The 13,598-nt window shown below is 43.1% G+C and overlaps 1 protein-coding gene across 2 annotated transcripts in view; it reads left to right on the top strand.

The window, feature by feature from the left end:
• The window catches only part of LOC108706473 (sideroflexin-5), a 28,398-nt gene extending 15,154 nt beyond the window's left edge, over positions 1–13,244 (top strand). The window contains exons 4-7 of one of the 2 annotated variants that reach the window (XR_001934101.2): positions 1,608–2,112; positions 9,897–9,987; positions 12,452–12,567; positions 12,890–13,244. Coding sequence is in view for 1 of the 2 variants with exons in the window: in XM_018242941.2 (XP_018098430.1) it covers positions 9,897–9,987; positions 12,452–12,567; positions 12,890–13,108 (426 nt within the window). In the remaining variant the exon portion in view is untranslated. The remainder of the gene's footprint in view (positions 1–1,607; positions 2,113–9,896; positions 9,988–12,451; positions 12,568–12,889) is intronic. The other variant, XM_018242941.2, reaches the window with a different exon arrangement.
• The last annotated feature ends 354 nt before the right edge of the window (positions 13,245–13,598 follow it).

The raw sequence follows: 13,598 nt of genomic DNA, 5'->3' as shown, positions 1-13,598 counted from the left end.
ACCCCTGGAACTATAGCAGGGTGACACCCCAATGTTTCTATATATCTGTAACCTTGTTATGAGCTAAGGGGGCCCAGTCTGAAGGTCAGTTAGGGGAGATTTGGGGTGAGTGTTTATTTGTGCCCTGGGTACCCCTGGAACTATAGCAGGGTGACACCCCAATGTTTCTATATATGTGTAACCTTGTTATGAGCTAAGGGGGCCCAGTCTGAAGGTCAGTTAGGGGGAGATTTGGGGTGAGTGTTTATTTGTACCCTGGGTACCCCTGGAACTATAGCAGGGTGACACCCCAATGTTTCTATATATCTGTAACCTTGTTATGAGCTAAGGGGGCCCAGTCTGAAGGTCAGTTAGGGGGAGATTTGGGGTGAGTGTTTATTTGTACCCTGGGTACCCCTGGAACTATAGCAGAGTGACACCCCAATGTTTCTATATATCTGTAACCTTGTTATGAGCTAAGGGGGCCCAGTCTGAAGGTCAGTTAGGGGAGATTTGGGGTGAGTGTTTATTTGTGCCCTGGGTACCCCTGGAACTATAGCAGGGTGACACCCCAATGTTTCTATATATGTGTAACCTTGTTATGAGCTAAGGGGGCCCAGTCTGAAGGTCAGTTAGGGGGAGATTTGGGGTGAGTGTTTATTTGTACCCTGGGTACCCCTGGAACTATAGCAGGGTGACACCCCAATGTTTCTATATATCTGTAACCTTGTTATGAGCTAAGGGGGCCCAGTCTGAAGGTCAGTTAGGGGGAGATTTGGGGTGAGTGTTTATTTGTACCCTGGGTACCCCTGGAACTATAGCAGAGTGACACCCCAATGTTTCTATATATCTGTAACCTTGTTATGAGCTAAGGGGGCCCAGTCTGAAGGCCAGTTAGGGGGAGATTTGGGGTGAGTGTTTATTTGTACCCTGGGTACCCCTGGAACTATAGCAGGGTGACACCCCAATGTTTCTATATATCTGTAACCTTGTTATGAGCTAAGGGGGCCCAGTCTGAAGGTCAGTTAGGGGGAGATTTGGGGTGAGTGTTTATTTGTACCCTGGGTACCCCTGGAACTATTGCAGGGTGACTGTTACCCCAATGTTTCTATATATCTGAAGGCCAATTAGGAGGCTGCTGCACATCATGAATTTAAAGTGACAGTCACACACATATGACATTACATACTGGTCTCATGCTGGGAGGAGAGACAATCACATAATGTACCTGACTGGAAGGTAATTGCTGTAGGAAGGACCTGGAAACATCTCTGATTCTTCAAGTCACTTGTTCACTTCATTGTGTCTGTTCCATTTTCTCCTGGAGGGGAGTGAGACTCGGGGTCAGGTTGTCACTTTAGTAAATGTTCTCGTAGCCATGTGACTAAATAGACAACATGTTGATCTATGTCTTTTCATGAGGTAACAGAGTCCCTGTGCCATAAAGTGGGACTTGACTTTGAATCATCAGAAAGCCCCTGGGCTAACATAAACTAGAGACCCGTCATTGCATTGGGTGTTACGTGTGAGCTGTGGGCATGTACCATACAGGCTTTGGTTATAGGGAGGGATCGTTAGTGCCTATTGTGTGTCTCTCTGTTGTTCATTCTCTTCTCTTTATTATTTAGTGGCTGAATCAGAGTCACAATGCAGGTGTCAACTATACAAACCGAAATGCTACGAATGTGAGAAGCCTCACGTGGGACCTGTATTGTCTGAGCTACGTGACATGATCATTAATTGCCCCGGGTGTCTGCCATTAGCCACACAACTTCCCTGGGGGGCACTTTTTGTTCTCTTTCCTCTTCACTAAATCTATTTCCAGAGTTTCCTTGTACCTCAACTCCCGGATGATTCGTTCTCCTGTATCAACTGTCCTACAAAGTAGACGTGACAGAACGTAACATACATGTGATTTGCTCGGGCCTAAGTGAAACCACACGTGTGTGTATGAGGCACCACATTAGATTTATCACACAGCACTGCAAGGCTTCTGCGGGCTCACTGCAACTGTATTCAATCAGCTGAGGGCAGACCAAAGACTATTGGGGTCTCACTCTGGCTAATGCCTTCTCCGACATCAAAGTTCATTCTGGGATACACAGGGGCAGTCATCAGTGGGTCTCCATTGCAGTGAGTAATACAGCATTCATTTCTATGTTTTTACATATGTTTATATGTTTAGATATTGTGGCCCCTTTATACTATCATTTATTCAGCTTGGTCCACAAGGAGGTCATGGGATTTTATTTAAGGAAAATTAAACCCCTCAAACAATGTAGGTCTCTATAAAAAGATATTGCACAACAGCAGCTCATATGTAAATTTTTTAGTAGTATGTGATATTGGTTAATCATAAATAGTAAACTGCCATTTTAAAAAACAAGGGCCGACCCCTGGGATCGTAGGATTCACGGGTGCACAAAAAACAAACCATACATGTTAGGTGACATGAGCCAATTAAAAGACAAGAGTTCTGCATTTTGCTCCCACACTGCTTCCTGTTACAGTTAGAGCTGCAGTATTTCTGGTCAGGTGATCTCTTCCTGTTAGTTAGAGCTGCAGAATTTCTGGTCAGGTGATCTCTTCCTGTTACAGTTAGAGCTGCAGTATTTCTGGTCAGGTGATCTCTTCCTGTTAGTTAGAGCTGCAGAATTTCTGGTCAGGTGATCTCTTCCTGTTACAGTTAGAGCTGCAGTATTTCTGGTCAGGTGATCTCTTCCTGTTACAGTTAGAGCTGCAGTATTTCTGGTCAGGTGATCTCTTCCTGTTACAGTTAGAGCTGCAGTATTTCTGGTCAGGTGATCTCTTCCTGTTACAGTTAGAGCTGCAGTATTTCTGGTCAGGTGATCTCTTCCTGTTACAGTTAGAGCTGCAGTATTTCTGGTCAGGTGATCTCTTCCTGTTACAGTTAGAGCTGCAGTATTTCTGGTCAGGTGATCTCTTCCTGTTACAGTTAGAGCTGCAGTATTTCTGGTCAGGTGATCTCTTCCTGTTACAGTTAGACCTGCAGTATTTCTGGTCAGGGGATCTCTTCCTGTTACAGTTAGAGCTGCAGAATTTCTGGTCAGGTGATCTCTTCCTGTTACAGTTAGAGCTGCAGTATTTCTGGTCAGGTGATCTCTTCCTGTTAGTTAGAGCTGCAGAATTTCTGGTCAGGTAATCTCTTCCTGTTACAGTTAGAGCTGCAGTATTTCTGGTCAGGTGATCTCTTCCTGTTACAGTTAGAGCTGCAGAATTTCTGGTCAGGTGATCTCTTCCTGTTACAGTTAGAGCTGCAGTATTTCTGGTAAGGTGATCTCTTCCTGTTACAGTTAGAGCTGCAGTATTTCTGGTCAGGTGATCTGAGGCAACACACAACCCATCACAAAATGGGGTTCAAGTCCAGAGATGGAAAATGGGCAATATTTACTTGAATAATTTATTCCTTTTTTATAAGATTCTTTAATATGCCACTTAATTTGATGTGTTGCTCAAGTATTCATTTTGGGGGGTATAGTTTTCCTTTAAGATTAAAAGGAACATGTGCCAAAACTGATCATGGCTTCTCAACTGTGGAATGTATTTCAACTGGACGTGGGTTCATTTGCATTGTCAAATCAGCACTCATGGTGAGTCAGTCATTGGGCTGCTCTCTTTCCCATGGTCACACTGGGGTTTAGTAATGATCACTGAGCAAGGCGTAGCAGTGTAAAGCAGTTTGAAGTATCAGGTGTTCCCTTTAGTGACCAAAGATCACTCAACATGGATAATGTGAAAGGAGCCCACCTCTTGCCCAACCATGGGAAATCGAGAAACCCAATAGCAGGAAGCACTGTAGGGGGGATGTTTGACCATGGGAAAGAGAACAGCCAACGAGAAGGAATAAATGAGTCTTGGAACTCCGTATCTGGGCAAGGACTAGTTAGTGGGTAGACTGACTTCTAACTAGTAACTGAATAATTCATTAATTGAGACAAATGCTACACATGTAGTAAAATTATTCTTGCCCCAAGGGGACCGTTGGAGCAGAGTACTGAAATGTGCTGCAGTCTTACTAAATAATAATAAAGAGGTGGAAACAAAATGTAAATTGCTCTGAAAAATACCCTAACCCGCTCTCTTTGGTTACTTAATTAACTGGGCACAAACCTACATTTTGCCTACCCAGCGGCTGCACTAATAGCTGTAAGTGATGATGATCAGTGGCCCAGAACTGGCAAATGGTTGCTAAGGGAGTGCATGAAATAAATGTAACATAAAGCTGCCTATAGACAAATACATGTCACAATATACTGGGGAAATGAACACAAACATTGGCAATCAATATGGTCTTTGGCCACTCTCCTTTATGTGAGGAAATTAGATAATAATTATTACTAATTGGAATGTTCTTGCCTGCTAATTGGACCCGGCTCTGAGTCCTATCTTGCAATGCAGATCACTTATTCCCATAATAATCGATTGTGGCCACGGAGATAAATGAAGGGACTAGGGGCAGGATCACTATTATATTGACTCTCCCCATCTGGCTTAACCTTAGGCCTGTCCGGCTCATGCATGCCAACACCGACATTTACTAGCCCCCCGCTGCATTATATCATGTAAATACAAGTCACACACACTGGGAGGGGGGTGTCTCTTATAGGCCACTAGTAATTCTCTTCCACTAATGCATTTAATGCAATAGCATTAACTGATTCCCACATACACAGAATTTCTCATATTCCCAGGAATTCTACACACAAGTGTCATGTCCTAAGCATGAGAAATGAACAGATAACAACATATTATCTCTGGAAATGAGTAGTAGTATGTCAGAAGCATGTAACAGAGCAGCGGGTGAGATGCAGGGGCTAGAACACAAGGTGCAAGTCATGCAGGGGAACAGCACATGTCTACTAGATGCACTAGAATTACACATATATGGGCTATGAATGAGAACCACAGGTCAGGGATACTGCACGTTCTAGCACAAGTGTGTGTAACATGGTGTAGAACAGACGAAGGAGAGATAGTAGGACATGGATGAGGAACATGTTCTAGAACAGTAGGTGTGGAATATTAATTGCAAAGCACAAGTAGAACAGCTGACTTATAGGTCTCTTGGCTGAGGAACATGTACTAGAACAAGGGATATGAATGAGAAGAGAAGGTGAGGGAGACTTATGTTGTAGCACAAGTGTGGGACATACTGTTGAACAGCAGTCGGAATATAGTTAGTAGGACTTGGCTGTTCTAGAACAGCAGGTAAGACATAAGTACTAGGAACATGCTGTAAAACAGAGAGCGATAGTAGGAATTCCTTGTGTAATGTTGACTGGAACAATTGGCAATTAAAGCTGAGATTAATACCCGGTAGTATATTACACATCGGCCATTGGCTGGCACAGTTACCTTCTGAACAGAAATAAAAGTAAGAAGGAATCCCAATATTGTATTTTTAGTATCTGTTGGAACCAGCTGCTCATTAGCACTATTTTATCATGGAAGGGCTGCAAAGTGTAAAAAGTACAGGTAAAAATCGGGGTTTTTGTGCACCTGTGCCCCGTGAGTTGCCCCTTGAGTTGCCCGTGCTGTGCAAGCCTTGTGCCTATTGTGCTCTTATGGCTGCAGCTCACTGGCCTCTTTGTGTCTGTCATCTATAGATCATTCCTAGGGCTTTACACAGTCATCCTCAGCCAGGGCTCTCCAAAACCCCCAAAAAACATGCCATTGTTTCGAATTCAGCATATTTTCTTTATCTTCATAAAATTTGCTGTCATTTTGATTTCATTTGTTAAATGTGAAAATCAAATAAAATATTTCAAACTGAAATGCAAAAAGCAACAAAAACGAACAAACGGCAAAAGCCTTCATGTTTCACAGAACGAAGGATGTTGCAGTGCAACCTGGTGGAATTGATAAGCCTCTAGTGTGAGATGGGAACATGGCCCCTGTGCCCAATGGCTTAGGAGTTGGGCTTATACCCTTATACCCCCAGCTTTGTTTGCCCTTTAACCTGGTAACGGCTAGTAAAGCATTGAGTTAATGGGCTGATTCCCCCTGGTGTGTACATCTGTGCCATGAAAAGCCCCTATGGGAAGCCTGTGAGAAGCATATGACAACCCCCTATGGGAAGCCTAAGAGGCAAAAGGTTAACTAGATTTGTACTTAAACACTACAAATATTATCTCTTTATAGAGACAAGGCAGGATTCCGGGGGAAGTTGACCTGGAAGCCACATTGATCCTGACCCTCTATCTCCCCCCGACCCCACAGCTCAGTGGCCTGACGCCCCACACAGGGACTCACTTTAATTAACAGCAGCTCAGACCATTGGGGGTGATCGCACTTGTTTTCAGCTCATCTGCTCCCAATAGGCTCTCACTGAGAGGGAATTTGCTGCTAATTGACAGGCGAGATCAGTTAATGAGCACTTTGGCCTGACTAGCACCTTATACAGCTCAACGTACCTTCTCTGCTGGGGGTGAAGCACCTGTACCCTCCTCCCCAGCTACACAACCCCAAATGCTTAACCCTTTCATTGTCTGCTGTCCCCACATCTGTCATTCCAAGCAGATCTTACAGATTAATAGGAATACTTCTAGCTGGACTTTAATCCTTGTTTATTAGGCTTTTACAGTCCAGGCATGTTCTGCAGGTAATGTTTAATTGGAGGATTCTACCCCACCGAAATGGTATATGCTTTGTATATTCTTATTGACTTTTGCTGGGGCTCATTCTGTTTTACAGAATTATTGTCACACCAAGTACTTTGTACTGTATTAAAATAAACATGGTCTTTGCTTAAGATTAACATTCAATTCACAATGTACCCCCTACTGTAAATGATAAGGATATTAGAAGTCACTGAGGGGTTGTTCTGTGACCATATAAAGGCACAAGGCTGCAGGCTGAGTTATACAGGGAACTCTGAGTATCACTCATGTATTATAAGGGATAATGTACCCCCTACTGTAAATAATAAGGATATTAGAATTCACTGAGGAGTTGTTCTGTGACCATATAAAGGCACAAGGCTGCAGGCTGAGTTATACAGGGAACTCTGAGTATCACTCATGTATTATAAGGGATAATGTACCCCCTACTGTAAATGATAAGGATATTAGAAGTCACTGAGGGGTTGTTCTGTGACCATATAAAGGCACAAGGCTGCAGGCTGAGTTATACAGGGAACTCTGAGTATCACTCATGTATTATAAGGGATAATGTACCCCCTACTGTAAATGATAAGGATATTAGAAGTCACTGAGGAGTTGTTCTGTGACCATATAAAGGCACAAGGCTGCAGGCTGAGTTATACAGGGAACTCTGAGTATTACTCATGCATTATAAGGGATAATGTACCCCCTACTGTAAATGATAAGGATATTAGAAGTCACTGAGGGGTTGTTCTGTGACCATATAAAGGCACAAGGCTGCAGGCTGAGTTATACAGGGAACTCTGAGTATTACTCATGCATTATAAGGGATAATGTACCCCCTACTGTAAATGATAAGGATATTAGAAGTCACTGAGGAGTTGTTCTGTGACCATATGAAGGCACAAGGCTGCAGGCTGAGTTATACAGGGAACTCTGAGTATCACTCGTGTATTATAAGGAATAATGTACCCCCTACTGTAAATGATAAGGATATTAGAAGTCACTGAGGGGTTGTTCTGTGACCATATAAAGGCACAAGGCTGCAGGCTGAGTTATACAGGGAACTCTGAGTATCACTCATGTATTATAAGGGATAATGTACCCCCTACTGTAAATGATAAGGATATTAGAAGTCACTGAGGGGTTGTTCTGTGACCATATAAAGGCACAAGGCTGCAGGCTGAGTTATACAGGGAACTCTGAGTATCACTCATGTATTATAAGGGATAATGTACCCCCTACTGTAAATGATAAGGATATTAGAAGTCACTGAGGGGTTGTTCTGTGACCATATAAAGGCACAAGGCTGCAGGCTGAGTTATACAGGGAACTCTGAGTATCACTCGTGTATTATAAGGAATAATGTACCCCCTACTGTAAATGATAAGGATATTAGAAGTCACTGAGGGGTTGTTCTGTGACCATATAAAGGCACAAGGCTGCAGGCTGAGTTATACAGGGAACTCTGAGTATCACTCATGTATTATAAGGGATAATGTACCCCCTACTGTAAATGATAAGGATATTAGAAGTCACTGAGGGGTTGTTCTGTGACCATATAAAGGCACAAGGCTGCAGGCTGAGTTATACAGAGAACTCTGAGTATCACTCATGTATTATAAGGGATAATGTACCCCCTACTGTAAATGATAAGGATATTAGCAGTCACTGAGATGTTGTGTTTGGTTAGCTTGTGAGCTTCTGGGTAGTATTTCCCAAGCTCCACCATAAGTAGGACAACTGCTGAAAAAAGGGTTAATATATAAGGGAAATACTATTTTTGAATCCAGGGGAACAGGTTAAAGTAATGTACAGCAAGGCTTCCCTATTTATTTAATAACATCCCCTCCCTTCCCCAGCAACATACGCTCAGGTTATTTTTCACCGTCTTCCAAGTGTTGATGCCCCTGTGGGGTTTTCAATCCCAGTTCCCTAAGGCTGATAATTGTGAGCAGTGCGTCGAGTGGCTGCATGTGACAGTGTGTGAAGTTGGTGTTACATCCCATAATCACTTCGTGAGCCTCCCACCGCCCTCAGGACTTAGAGTTGTCAGGAAACATCTTGGCCAGGAAAGTAGGTCACATAGTGACTGTATTGTGCCACTAAACTCACTGCTTGCCCACGTGGCACAGCCCAAAAATCCATTGTAAGCAGCAGTCCTGTCCTGCTTTATGGCAGCTGAGATTCTAGCTATCTGTATAACAGAACATTCTGTCCCAGTGGCTGCACAGATCCTATCTGATCCCCATTGTAAGCAGCAGTCCTGTCCTGCTTTATGGCAGCTGAGATTCTAGCTATCTGTATAACAGAACATTCTGTCCCAGTGGCTGCACAGATCCTATCTGATCCCCATTGTAAGCAACAGTCCTGTCCTGCTTTATGGCAGCTGAGATTCTAGCTATCTGTATAACAGAACATTCTGTCCCAGTGGCTGCACAGATCCTATCTGATCCCCATTGTAAGCAGCAGTCCTGTCCTGCTTTATGGCAGCTGAGATTCTATCTGTATAACAGAGCATTCTGTCCCAGTGGCTGCACAGATCCTATCTGATCCCCATTGTAAGCAGCAGTCCTGCCCTGCTTTATGGCAGCTGAGATTCTATCTGTATAACAGAACATTCTGTCCCAGTGGCTGCACAGATCCTATCTGATCCCCATTGTAAGCAGCAGTCCTGTCCTGCTTTATGGCAGCTGAGATTCTAGCTATCTGTATAACAGAACATTCTGTCCCAGTGGCTGCACAGATCCTATCTGATCCCCATTGTAAGCAGCAGTCCTGTCCTGCTTTATGGCAGCTGAGATTCTATCTGTATAACAGAACATATACAACCTCTTAGCCTACCAACCAACTATTGACACATGAACTGTTGAATTGTATTGTTTGTACTGATCAAGGTTAAACATCGCTTCATCTGAAAACAATTCTGCCTCTTGTGTGATAAAAATCCATGGTTGTTATTGTTTGTTGTATTCAATTGTGAAATCATTGTAAATTACCCTTTCACTTTATCCTGCCTCTTTGAATAATGAACTGTTCCTTATCTGTAAACCTGAGATACAAGAAGCAAGTGCCTTGTGCAAAACTCTTTCAAGTAACATAAATGAATGCTGGGTGGGAGGTAGGGTGAGCTATTTGGAATAAAAATAGAACAATGAACTATTAGAATGAAATGTTTTATGCATTAAACAGATGAGCATTTTTGTACAAGTTTAATGTGACGTCTGTTGAATGCAAGTTTATTAAGATAACATGTGCAGTGTCACCTCAGTAACATATTTTTTCCTTTTTAAGGTTGGCCTTAATATTCTTGTCCAGAGAGCTAACAAGTTTACTCCTTCGACCCGTCTCCTGATCCAGCGCTTTGTACCATTCCCAGCTGTAGGTAATGGCCACACTCACACTAATGCACCAGGGAATTAGAAGGGGAGCTATTTATATTTAAGGTGACAGCTATGTGGCCCCAGCGTCTCCCTTTCCTCTTTATTCTCTGTTTGTTTGTGTCCCCCCTGCACCAGTCTCTAATGAAGCTCATATTGACATAACAATCTCCTTATATTAGTCTTTTATTTGTGCCCTAACCTGCCCTTTTGCACAATTTGTCTTTATAAAGCCCTCCAATTAAGCACAGACTTGCCCTTAATTCCACAGGGGTTGGAATAAACAGATTATTAGTTCTAATAAGAAAGCCCCTGTGGTTAGCATATTCATCACCAGGCGTCTGTGCCTAATTAATAAATATATAACCACGCTATTTCAGGTCTATTCCAGTTTGACAACAGAATTGGGGAAGCCTGTGTATGTTTGTGTGTATATATACTCATTGATACAGCTGTATGTGTATACACAGGGTTGTACATTATAATCCAGACATAACCGAGTTATGGGAGATAGCTCATAGTACAAGTTGATCCAGGGACTGGTCCCATTGTATTTTCGAGTCGGGAAGGAATTTTTCCCCCTCTGAGGCAAATTGGAGAGACTTCTGATGGGTTTTTTGCCTTCCTCTGGATCAACTGGCAGTTAGGCAGGTTATATATAGACTTAAGGTTTGATGGACGTGTGTCTTTTTTCAACCTCACTTACTATGTTACTATGTAGAACAGAAATACAATGTATACAGTTACATTCAAGAAGTGACAAGTACTCTGCAGAGCTGACAATCTAAGTAAGGGGGTAAATATATGCACGTATAGGGAGGGTAATAAATTCTGGCACTTACAGTGTTTGTGGCAGTGGCCCCTGAGTAACAAGTCACATGCTGTGCTATAAAAAGTAGCATCTGAGTTGGGATTTGTATGGAGGAATTCTGGGATTCAGATCCAGAGGAGCAGCAAGAGACAGTGGTTCATGATGTTAGATGGTGGTGGATTTGGGTGGAGTGGCTTTAAATAGATGCAGGAGACCCCCCATGAACATATGGAGACACAGTGAGCTGCAGAGAATGGCTGTTGTATTGCTGTGAGTTGGATGGATTGCAGGAGGAAAGTTGGGTAGGAGTTGCCTCCAGTAGACAAGGGTGACTGGTTTAGCACTTGTTTGTCAAGTGAATTGAACTAGGAAATGTAGTGAGGGCTGTAATAGAGGTTGTGCACAGTTAACAAGTTTAATTAGTTAAGAAAGACCATCTGAAAGGGCATCATGACCACAGCAAATCTGTGCCGATATCCTCAAGCCATACTGGCACATAAGTCACATGGTGAAGTCTCACAGAGCCGATACACTGACCCCCTCTTACTGCTGCCCCTCACACACTTGTGTATCTCCCTAGTGTCAGTATTGTGTAGCCTGGATACTTCTCACAGACACTAGTGTAGCCTCCATGTGCTCACGCACTGCCATATACTGAGGGTTCATTCTTCTCTCCCTTCTGTCATGTCTCCCAGTTCCTTTTCTGTTACATCTCTCTTCCCCAGACAAACTCTCTGCCCTGCCGGATATTTGCTCTTCTGATTTCTACCAACAGTCTCTGCCTCTAAACTACATTATTATCCACTGGAGTGGCAAGTGTTTTGCACATTTTATCCTTGGCACAATGACAGTTGCATTTATTACAAAAGCACCAGTTATAACAAAATAGATCAGGGGCCACCAGGGGAGCCCCATCTGCACAGGCTTTATAGAGCTTTTGGCATAACGGGGAGGGGGTACCCAAGAACTGCCACTTCTCTCTTTTCTTATTTGGATGTTTTAATTTTTGGAAGCTTTAAATCATTAAGTGTTTGTTTTATAATGAACAGCACCATGACTAGGTCCCGGCTGCCCATCTACCAGTGGGTCGTTCCATTTGTCCTCTTCTTCTTCCTACTTAAGCCTTCTGCTCATGCTCTTGGGTACCCCCTCCCTGTTATGCCAAAGAGAAACCTACCAGAGCCTACAGGAACCTCCCAAAGTACCAAATGGGAGTCACCTACTCCCACCCATACGTTACAGACCTGACCTACAATGATGTCCCTAATTGGACCTCTCCTCAAACTGGAGGAACAACACAAATTCTTACTTACACCATTGAATCCATATAATTGTGGGTTTATTTGTATTATATTTGAATGCATTCTTGCTTTCATCTTTTCAAAGAGGATTTTGAGGACCCAGTTTAGTTCTGTGGGAAGGTTCAACTAAGTGAGGAGGCAATTGATGAGCTACACACGTGTGTGTGTGTGTGTGTATATATAGGAGAACATAATCTATACATAACACATGGCTGTCCAACGGAAAGCACTTGACAATGACCTAAAGTCAGTGACACTGGGAATTTTATTGTAGGAGAAGCAGCCATATTGTATAATGTCCTCCGTAGAATTGCAGTTCTAGTTTTGGGGGTGTCTGAACCTTCTTTTCCTTTCTAGCCAGTGCCAACGTGTGCAACGTGGTCCTGATGAGACACAGTGAACTAGAGGAGGGGATTGATGTTCTGGACAGCAATGGGCACATCGTTGGATCCTCGAGAATCGCTGCCAGACATGTGGGTATCATTCCCTACATTGGACTTGCTTCTCTAGAAGGAACTCGTTAGAAACCAGTGGGGGCAGGGGGGGTTCAAGGGGCTGTTCAGTCCATATTTTATTTGAAAGTCACTTATCACTCATTATATATCTTTATTAAAAAGTTTGTGCTTAAGTGCATCTCTCCCTGATTGCCCATGGCATGCTGGGTATTATACATACACCCCATTCTCCCCAGTTAGGGTGCCTGGGTAGCTTTTGTTTGTTCCCCCGCTAGTCATTACTTGGACTCAACTCAACTGGGAAGCAAAACAAAATGATTTCTCTTTGTTTTCTTTACAGAGGGATTCGCCTGTGCTGCCAACATTACACTTTCCTGTCGGGAGCCAATCTGTAATCCATGTTGTCGGATCTAGGGAAAAGTACTGGCAGGGAGGCAAATTGCGTGACTTTTTGGCACAAAACAAGGACGTAAAAAATGTTTTCCCCTTCCAACCCCTAATTTGCATATGCGGGGAACCAATTTTTTTTATTATACATCAATTGGGAGTCCACATCTGATTTATATTTGAGTAAGCCTAAGGGACTCGGCCCAGTTCTTAGGCGATCACATATAAGGAAATCCTTTATCCAAAGATAACTGTCCCAAGGCTTTTGTTTTCATAAAAAGTATTGTTTTATTAAATTAGCATTAAAAATCAATTACAAACAACCCCACCAGGCCCACCTTACGCGTTTCCCACCCTCCGGCGCTTAGTCATAGGTGTATTACAATACTTTTTATGAAAACAAAAGCCTTGGGACAGTTATCTTTGGATAAAGGATTTCCAACCAATTTTTTTAGACCTCGAACCCGCAGCCTGCGACCCGAACCGCAACCTGCATATTTACCCACTTTGATCCACAACCCTACCTGCCGACCACCATCAAACAGGAAGTGATGGTGCTGCAAACCGGAAGTGATGTCATCAGAAGTGGGCGGGACAGAAACACGTTTTGTAAAACTTTAAAACATAAACTATTACATAAGATAAGAAATTTAGATGAGACC

This window comes from Xenopus laevis, chromosome 1S (assembly GCF_017654675.1).
Source record: "Xenopus laevis strain J_2021 chromosome 1S, Xenopus_laevis_v10.1, whole genome shotgun sequence".
Taxonomy (NCBI): domain Eukaryota; kingdom Metazoa; phylum Chordata; class Amphibia; order Anura; family Pipidae; genus Xenopus; species Xenopus laevis.
The sequence above is the reverse complement of the archived record's forward strand: the minus strand, read 5'-3'. Positions and strand labels throughout refer to the sequence as shown.